The sequence below is a fragment of the Syzygium oleosum genome, unplaced genomic scaffold (genome assembly GCF_021117445.2).
Source record: "Syzygium oleosum isolate NSW1041296 unplaced genomic scaffold, Sole_v2.1 Sole_v2.20, whole genome shotgun sequence".
In the NCBI taxonomy this organism is placed as follows: Eukaryota; Viridiplantae; Streptophyta; class Magnoliopsida; order Myrtales; family Myrtaceae; genus Syzygium; species Syzygium oleosum.
The window spans coordinates 2,533,938-2,543,393 of NW_026607504.1; the positions used below are offsets into that span (position 1 = coordinate 2,533,938).

General features: G+C 40.9%; 1 protein-coding gene across 1 annotated transcript; it reads right to left on the minus strand.

Annotated features, from left to right (window-relative positions):
* Positions 1 to 276: 276 nt before the first annotated feature.
* On the minus strand, positions 277 to 7,978 carry LOC115694048 (ABC transporter C family member 8-like). The gene is made up of 12 exons (XM_030621175.2): positions 7,591 to 7,978; positions 5,425 to 7,373; positions 5,020 to 5,340; positions 4,834 to 4,920; positions 4,120 to 4,722; positions 3,808 to 3,972; positions 3,427 to 3,721; positions 3,129 to 3,343; positions 1,610 to 1,915; positions 1,437 to 1,500; positions 987 to 1,226; positions 277 to 415 (listed from the first exon to the last, which is right to left on the minus strand). Exons 1-12 carry the CDS (start codon positions 7,613 to 7,615, stop codon positions 300 to 302), a joined length of 4,386 nt encoding a protein of 1,461 aa, XP_030477035.1. The 5' UTR covers positions 7,616 to 7,978; the 3' UTR covers positions 277 to 299.
* Positions 7,979 to 9,456: the final 1,478 nt, after the last annotated feature.

A 9,456-nucleotide genomic window follows, 5' to 3' on the forward strand; every position in this document is an offset into this window, starting at 1 on the left:
ATGTCACGCTCACGGTTCACTTTAGTACGGCCTTGGTTAGACATATGATAAGCGCATCCATATTGCTGATTCGATCTTGACAAAATTAATGGCACGAATATGTCGATTTAACGTTGATAACGATCCTTATGTATTAATATAGACTCCACGAAATGATAAAATAATGTTACTATATATATGAGAATGACCATCAACTCGCATTGCAATGCACTTTATTATAAAGCTATTACTTTAAAGGGCACAATGGAAAATTGATTATTTAGCGATAATGAATAAGAGAGCCTCAGCAGTGATAATTTCTAAAGACTGTGGGAGGAGCTTCTCCTGCAACTTGACCAGTATTCAGCAACCAGCTTGGAGAAGTAGGAATCGGTCTCCATCAACTCCGAGGGCTCCTCATACTCCACCAGATTTCCTTCAAAAAACACAAATTAAATCCATTTTAAAAATATAAAAAAAATCGCTGTACTTTCTACTATGAATTCATACAAGGTACATCGTTAGTGTAAAATATTTTTATTCTATAAAAATAATAATTTAGATGGAAACTTTGGTATACTAATAAAATGAATGGAGCTATCAAAAGTAAAAATTATAAATGTGTCCATCCCTGAATCCGCTTGTGTAATAAGTTTTTCACACTAACTAGTGCGCTAAACGGAAGTCCTTTTTAATAACAAATTGTTTAAGCTATAAAATGACTCCTTTTTCAGGACTCTCATCATACTAAATTTTTTCAAAATCCATTTTTGCCTAATTTATCCACATATAACTAGAAAATTATCAGCATTAAACGGTCTGATCTTTCATTAAGTTTTCGGCAATCCCAATCCATTGCGGCCTTAAATTTCCCTTCACAAGTCACAATGAGACAGATATGTTTTAACTCTTAAAGAATAAATGTAAACTCGAATTACCAAAAGAAAATGAGATTGAGATTGTATCATGAGAAAGTTTATGAATGTATAGGATAGCTAGAAACTTACCATAAGAGAGGACCATGACCATGTCACTGTCTATGACAGTCGGGACTCTGTGAGCCACGGTGATCACAGTGCAATCTGAGAACTCTTGCCTGATGATCCTCTGCAGAACAGCATCAGTTGTTGAATCAATTGAAGCAGTGGCTTCATCAAGAACTAAGACTCTGTTCCTCCTTAATAGAACTCTTCCCAAGCAAAATAACTGTCTCTGCCCAGCACTCCAATTCTCTCCTTCATCACTTACTGTTTGAAATTTAGACAAGCGGTTCACATTCCCATTAGCAGAAAAAAGACTCAAAATCATTTTGATTAAGGTCTGAGGATATTGGTATAAGCACTTAGGTAAGGTACTGCTGCATAGATATGAATTATTATTGTTGTATCTTAGTAGGATTTTAGTGACTTTCAAGCCGTGATTAGAGTGATACATGTAATGTAACAGACGACGCTCACCGGAAGAATCGAGCTGATTCGGAAGGCTGCTAATTGTGGCCTTGAGCTGACATTTTTCCAAAGCCTACACATCGAGAAATAAACAAGGGTTAATTTGCCACATCCACGAAAAAGATGATCTAATTGGGAGGCATATTATGAAGTCCAGAAATGAGCACTCGTGTGCATATTACCATCCAAATCTCATGGTCAGAGTAAAGGCCAAGAGGGTCCATGTTAGACCTAACACTGCCTCTGAACAAAGTGGCCTCTTGAGGGATGATGCTCAGTTTCATCCTCAAGTCCTTCAATCCAATGGAAGTAATGTCTAGCCCATCGACATAGATCTTCCCGCTTGCTGGCTCAACCAATCGAAACAATGCGCTGATCAGAGTTGTTTTCCCGCTTCCTGTTCTTCCAACAACACCGACTCTGCTTCCTTCTTTGAATGTGCAAGTGATACCCTTGAGCACGAGCGGTGCATTGGGACGGTACCTTAGCTGAAACCAAGTAGGAATAAACCCCTAGTATTAGCAACCTGGAAAAAATTTCTGATTTTGAGTTGCAATTTGTACCTTTTGTCGAGGAAACTTCCTAATGGATTTTGAAGTTGACAAAACTATCTATGTTAATTTTGTAAGTTTGACACGTGCTCTGAAGAATTTTGATCTAGGTATACATATTTTGGAAGTGGTAACTTTAATACTTCAAGAGAACTGAACTTTCTAGACACTCATATTTTACAAGGACAAAAGAAAGTCACTCAAACTTTACGACTTTCAAAACGAGAAGTTCAGACTCTACTGAAAAAGTCATTTATATGATATATTAAGTAGATGAAGAACTTCAGACCCTACTGAAGACCAACACTGACTTCAATTCTAGATGTGAAGCAAGAACCAAAAGTTACTCAGACTTTGAAACTACTCAGAACAAAAATAACGGCTAGTGATCTGGCGTGGATTTCACGGAAAGAAAGTTTTGATTAACTCAATCTTTAAAGGCTATAATTGATTGACAATCAAACATTAAGGCAAGTATATATATTACAACGGATAAAGCTCTACTTATGGAAACCAAAATTCTGGTTGTATAGGCGACCAGATTCAGCGGAATTCAAATTTTGTCAACAAACGGCTAATCAATCAATTTTATACAAATCTGTCCAAGGTAAAGATTGAAAAATAATCCTCTGAAAACTATCCAATGGCTAGTTTGGAAGTGGAGGAGTATAAAAAGAGATTAGCGAGGAGCAGAAGGTATTGAACGAAATCAAGAATCAACAAATTCAAAGTCTGAGCAAACTCCAATTCTACTACTTGTCTTTTATGAGCCAAACATTGAAATCTTGAGGGACATTTTGTAAGAGTGATTGTGTGAGATAGAAAGTTTTATCATTCACAGAGTGATATCACTCAGAACTTGTAATCCTTCTTGATCACATAGTAAAATCCAACCAATAGGCTGTTAGCGTGAGAGAGTGGACATAGGCTTAATCTAAGCCGAACCACTATAATTTCTTGTGTGCAGTTTTTCTATCCCTAAACTCTTATTTTACATACTGCATACTAGCACATTGTCTATATAAACTGCTCAGAATCTAAACATTATTCAGACTTTACTAGTGATCAATTGTTTCCGCTTTAAATTGATTAAAATCATTAAAATCACCTATTCACCCCACCTCTAGGTGATCATTGCTAGCTACATCACCTTTAGTTCTTGCAGCTCGATTCGACCCTTTGATGGCCATGAAGAAGGTGGCCTATGATTCTCCACAACCGCTGCAGGCTCAGATGGTATGTGCATGAATTGTTTGATCCGCTCAACCGAGATAATGTAGTTTGACAAGTAGCAATACCACCGGGTCACGAAAACATGCGTACCCGTCAATGTAAAAGCATAAGAAAGAGATAGCCCAACAAGTCCTGCAAGACCGGGATAAACAAATTTAACTAGAACTTTTGACAATGTGTAAGTTCTCACTGTTTTCGTGTAAGTTTTCGGTTACCTGGGGGCACATATCCTTGAGGAAGCAGAATCAGGAGAAGAGAAGCAGTGAGCAGGGTCAGGTTCTGAAGTACTTCTATTCTCAGAACTAGCCACTCCATTAGTGCATTGGAGTGGAAAAGAAGTTTTGCGTCGGCGTCCACGAGTTTCAGGAAATTGCAGAAGAATCTGTCTACTGCATTAAAAGCTCTAACGGTGACCACACCTAGGGATGTCTCGGCCGCATAGTTCATGAGTGGAGCTTTTGTCGTTCCATTGATTCTTATTAATTCGCGCGCTGATGCCAAGTAATATGCCTTTTAAGTCAAGGGACAGAACATGGTTAGCTCCTCTTGATCAACAGATGCAGACAAATTCGAAAGGTCTAGACTTAAAAACTCACCTGAACATATTTTGCAGCAACCATTGCAAAAGTCGCAACGATGAGAACTTGCCACGTGACCGAGGCCATAATCCCAATTATAGTCAGAAGCTCAATTCCAGCAGCTATCACAAAGATGATGGAGAAAGGGATGTCGAAGTCTAGTATACTCAAATCTGATGAAGCCTGCGAAATTTTAGATGTCAGCCTCATTCTTTATATGGGAAGTGCTGAAGATATTGAAACATGATTGTGATAATGCTGATAGTGGCAATTTAATGTGAAAATGCTAGTGCTGAAGATATTGAAACATGAATGTGAAAATAATCTTACTCGGGTCAGAATCCTCCCCACCGGAGTAGAGTCGAAGAAGAGCATCGGAGCTTTGAATATGGAATCAGTGAAACCTGAAAAGAAGGCCTTGGAGGCCTTTAGACCCAGATGAGCTCCGAAGAAGGATCGAAGGTACACGAACACAGCACTAAGCGATGAAATCCCCGCGAAGACACCGATTAAAGTGCCACTACTAATGTCGGGAAATTGAATCGCTACTGCTAGCCAAAAGGTGGATGCAGCCTGAAGCGCCACAAATGCTAACTGCGTCAGAAAGCCTAAAAACAGAAGCGTTAATCCTTTCGACACCATTATGTAATCCCAGAACGGCTTCCACCCAGCATCACCAATCTCCTTTTCTTCTTCTTCTGTAAGTTGCACTCCCGGTTGGGCCTTCTCGGATATCTCGATTTGTTTGGCCTCTTTAGATTCCTCATGCTTGAACGTAATTGAATTAGCAGTTTCACCGGGGATTTCACTGTTTGAAGGTCCAAATGTGGTGAGCACTTCTTTGTGAGCATTCACAAGCTGTTCAAATGCTGTTCCTGCAGTCAAGAGCTCCTGGTAGCTCCCCGACTGTGTAACACGTCCCTCCTCCATGAGCTTCATAGCACAAAAAGCGATTCATGTTTAGCATATCCGAAAAAGAAAAAAATACCACTGGCCTAAACTTATCTAATTATGTATATGACAAGTGTGGATACCGATTCTTACCAAAATTCGATCCATATCTGAGAGAAATTCCACTTGGTGAGTCACTAGGATGACCATCTTATTTTCGAGCACGCCCATGACACAGTCCTGCAGTAAAAGACTCGATTTAAGCACAGCAGGATTGTTAATCATTAGTGTTTCTCCTTATTATTTTTTCCTTAGAAAAGTATGAGCTCAACTTCTTACATTGAAAAGTATTGCAGCGGTGTGTGCATCGACCGCACTGAAAGGATCATCAAGAAGATAAATGTCTGTGTCGTTATAGACGGCCCGAGCTAGTTGAATCCTCTGCTTCTGTCCACCACTCATGTTGAGCCCTCTCTGGCCTATTTCTGTGAGATCTCCATGACCGAAGCTACTGATATCTTTATCCAGTGCGCACGCTTTTATGGCCTTCTTGTATCGGACCTCATCCATCGGTTTTCCATAGAGTATGTTGTCCCTAATCGTCCCGCTTTGGATCCACGAAGTTTGAGAAACATAGGCAGTTGATCCACATATTTTAACCTAAATTAAGATACATGAAAGAATTAGAGTTAGGTGCATGACAGAGGTGCACAACTTATGGGCATAGATGTCTTGTAAACTCACAGTTCCCGTGGTTTTGGTTATTTCTCCTAGTATAGCACAAAGAAGCGATGATTTGCCTGCCCCGACTGGACCACAGACCGCGATCTTCTGCCCGCATTTGGCTTCCAAGTTTATGTCTTTCAGAGTCAAGATTGCAGATTCCACGTCCCAAGCAAAATTTCCTGATAAAATCTGTATGCTTGTGGTGCTAGATGAATCCTCCAATGGGACTTCCCTTATTCTGTCGTTCTTTAGCTCGTCGTCCACCAAAAATGTGTTGATGCGATCGAAAGACACCATCATTTGGATCAATATAGAAAGGGCCTCAGGGATCATCCTAACAGGCTCGCCCATAGCCCGCAACGTTGCAAGGACAGTGAAGATAGTACTAGCGTTTAATGGGGCACTCTGCAAGAGAGCGCAACCTAAGAAAATCACCGAAGAAATTATAGTCGGAGACATCCAATAAAGCACTGTCCCGTAAACCCTCTTAAATTGGGCTTCAGCCAGCCACTTCATCTCAGTGGCACGGCGCGACTCGATCAAATTCCTGAATCTTTCTTCCCACGACTGCAACTTTATGATCTTCATGCTGTTCAGGATCTCTGAAGTGGACCGGAGCCGCTCATCTTGGGCGGTCATGAACTGGGACTGGCAGTTTTGGAGGATCTTGGCGAAAGGCACATTCAGGAGTCCACAAATGAGGAGTGGGACTAAGCCCGGAAGAGCGCCAATGCCAATCACTGCAAAGAGTACACCGATGGACAGGAAGAGTTGCAGTGTGAGGCTCCAAGTGGAATGAAACCACCAAGGGAATTCGCCCATCCGATACGCATCGACCGCGATGTAATTCACGATTTCGCCAGTTGAGTGTCGTTTTCTTCCGGTGTTCGAAAGTTTTAACTGCTTCTTGTAGACTGCTACCATAAGAGCCGATCTCATTCTCATTCCGGACCTCCTGGAGTCAAAGAAGTAATGTCTCTGCGAAAAGGACTCGACTAGCTTGGCAAGCATCAAGCACCCAATAATAGTGAACCCTTCTGACAAATTTTCCCCGCCTCCATTCGAGTAATTCACAAACCAGTACAGTAACAATGGGGAAATGACGACGGATATCGTTCGGGAAAGCGCACATAAGCCTATGAAAATGTTCTCCTGGAAATATACTTTCGCAATGGTCTTAATAACCAAGTTGCTCTGCGAACCCTTTTGATCGCTTACAACTGAATCCCACGCAAGTGCAAATTTTTTATACGCCAGATCAGCCTCGTCCTCGGAGATGAGAGATGGGATGTCCTTGAACTCTAGCAGTTTTGAGTACCCCAAGCGTAACAATGGATTAATCCAAGAAAATGTCAACTTGCTGAGGCAGCTAGCACAGCCGAGCTGTGACCGAGAATCATCAGGCTTCGCACCTAATAGAGGTTCGTATAATTTCTCATCTGGGTTTGGTTCCAGAACCACAACATATTTCCTGAAGGCACAGAACATAAGGAGAAAGTTTATAGGCCAAGTCACAATGTCTAAAACTCCGATTCCGAGCCCTTTCAACAAGAGCCTGATGTTCTGAGCTGTGACGAGCAAACAGAAGGCAACCCACCAAAGAGTGACCAAGGTTCTCATCCACTTGGATTTCGCAGCAAGCAACGAACCCGTCAAAGACATCCATATCAATCCTCTAACAAAGTGAAGCAACCAGCTCTGAGGTCTATTTATGTCAGCTTGAAGTATAAGACTCCGGAGGGCGACACCAAAGTGCGCGAGGCTACTAAATGCACAACAGACCACAACGACAATGAGTACCAAGTCCCTCCTAGTGCTGTTTCCATTGGCGTTGCGCTTCCTAAGGGTGATGGCGATCCACAAGACGTAGAAAGAGCAGAGGAAAAGCAGGTTGAGACCATCAATTATGCTGCTCTGGGTGCAAGTACTGAAATCAAGCTCTCCATCACACATCCAAGAGAATGCCTCTGATTTCAGCATATCAGAAAAAAGAATGAAAAACTAAACCGGAGTAAGCCTCTGTTGTTACCCACTAAGTAAGCTAAAGCATACATCGAAAGGCGAAAAAGCATGTCAGAGTTTCAATGATACAGTACTATGAACAAATAATATCAGTTCCATTCATACAAAAGAAACAATGTCAGTTTCATTGCAGAAACACTATTCATGATAGTATTAGTGTACCAGGTAAGGTCCAGAGGAGAGCCATGGATGGAAGAAATTGGGTTCTTTGGGCTCTGAGCTTGTGCTTCTCCTTAAGCACGCCAATTGATGTAGGTGTTCAGATATTAAAAATGAAGAGCCGTTCAGTGAATGAGTATGGAGAGGCTGCTAATAATAATATTGATCTTGCCCCAGATTCGACACTAAGCAGACAAGATAACTCTGAGCTTTCCTCCTCAGAATATCTATCGGGTTTATGTATGTAGTCGATTGGAAACTTTTGAACGTCAGGCAATTGCTTATCTTTATCTGGTCACAAACATGTATCTCAATCTTGGTTCTCCCACCTATATAAAAATGCAAGCAGATGGTCCTTGTCTAAACCCCAATCCCCTCCATCACATATTTACGATAAAATTTAACCCAGAGAGAGAGAGAGTGAGTGAGTGAGGGAGATACTTTGAGATATATACTCAGTTACCATCTTCTGGCAGTTTTATCATTAAATTCTAAACGCCTGTTCACAGACCTTGCAGCTTTTGGCACTATGGATTTAGCCAAGACACGACATGCTGGCTGCTGTTTTCAATTGTTAAACAGCTACAGACTTTCCTGGAAATGCTTTATGAAAGTTTGTTCTGCATCGGCAGGGTTAGGCTGCCGATGTTATAGGAATGCAAATCGGATCCTTAAACCATCCCCTTAGCTTTCAAAGTTTACGTACTAACTGAAGATTTCTCTTGAACGCAATTTTTATATAGAAGAGAAATGCTTATGTGGCTATCCATAATCTATTGTGAGAATAACAGTATGTTTTTTGCCACAAAAAAATTAAAGAACAAATAATTATAGATTATTATGGAGTCTACTTATTCAAGAATTTGTGGCTCACAATATGCTATTATTCTAACAATAGCTTAAAGACTGTTATTCTAGCAAAACCATAGTCACTTCCTCCATTTCATATGCTCTTTGGATGAATTACTACTTTGACGTTGCACCGTGCGCATATGCCTTATTTATGGTAAACCCTTTGGTTAAAGATTAAGGCTTTTGATCAAAATCCTCAACCCAAAGCAGTACCGTGAGCAAACCAAAATTCGTATCAGCATACTTATCCCAACAAAAAAAAACATTATAGAGGAGAAAAGTACCAAAAAAGTGTTAAACATATTGCATTGGTTCCAATTCAGCCATAAACCTTTCAATTTGACCAATTTAGTCACGAACATTTTCACATTGGTATCAATTCAGTCCATCCGGTCAATTTAGGTCAGAAATTGCTTACTTGGATGCCAAGGGTCCTACGTGGCACAGCCAATGCTGATGTGAACAAATCTTATAATTTTTAATATTTTTTCTCTTTTCTTTTCTTTCTTTTTTCTTTTTCTTTAACCTCTCGTCGGCCGACCATTGCCGGCCATAGGCTGGTATGGGCAAGGGCCTTTGCACTGCACCCTCGTCCAAATCCAAGCAAGGATCAAAACCCTCGATTGTTGGTCAGCAAGGCCCGTGATGCCCTCGCCTGGTCTGGGCAAGAGTGTTGCAGCCCATGCCTGCCATGAGTGAGGGCCTCCGCGCCCTCGCCTATGGCCGACAAGGGTGTGGAGGCTCTCGCCGGCCAATCGGCGAGGGTTTCGGCCCTCACCGGTGACCTCACCGACCAACAGTGTAAAAAAAAAGGAAAAAATAAAAAACAATAAAAAAATTCTGAAAAAAATATTTAAAAATTATAAATTTTGTTCACATCAATGTTGATTGTGTCACGTAAGACTGTCGGTATCCATGTCAGCGATTTTCGGTCTAAATTAGTAGGATGGACTGAATTGATACGAATGCGAAAATGTTTAAAACTAAATTGGTTCAATTGAAAGGTCTATAACTGAA

What these genes read in the sequence shown, in the direction of transcription:
- LOC115694048 (XM_030621175.2), bottom strand. Translation starts at nt 7,615, where the DNA reads ATGGCTCTCCTCTGGACCTTACCTG. An exon ending in TTGCTGCAAAATATGTTCAG is followed by an intron (nt 3,722 to 3,807) that starts GTGAGTTTTTAA and finishes TTGACTTAAAAG; the next exon opens with GCATATTACTTGGCATCAGC. An exon ending in GAATCAGCTCGATTCTTCCG is followed by an intron (nt 1,227 to 1,436) that starts GTGAGCGTCGTC and finishes AATTTCAAACAG; the next exon opens with TAAGTGATGAAGGAGAGAAT.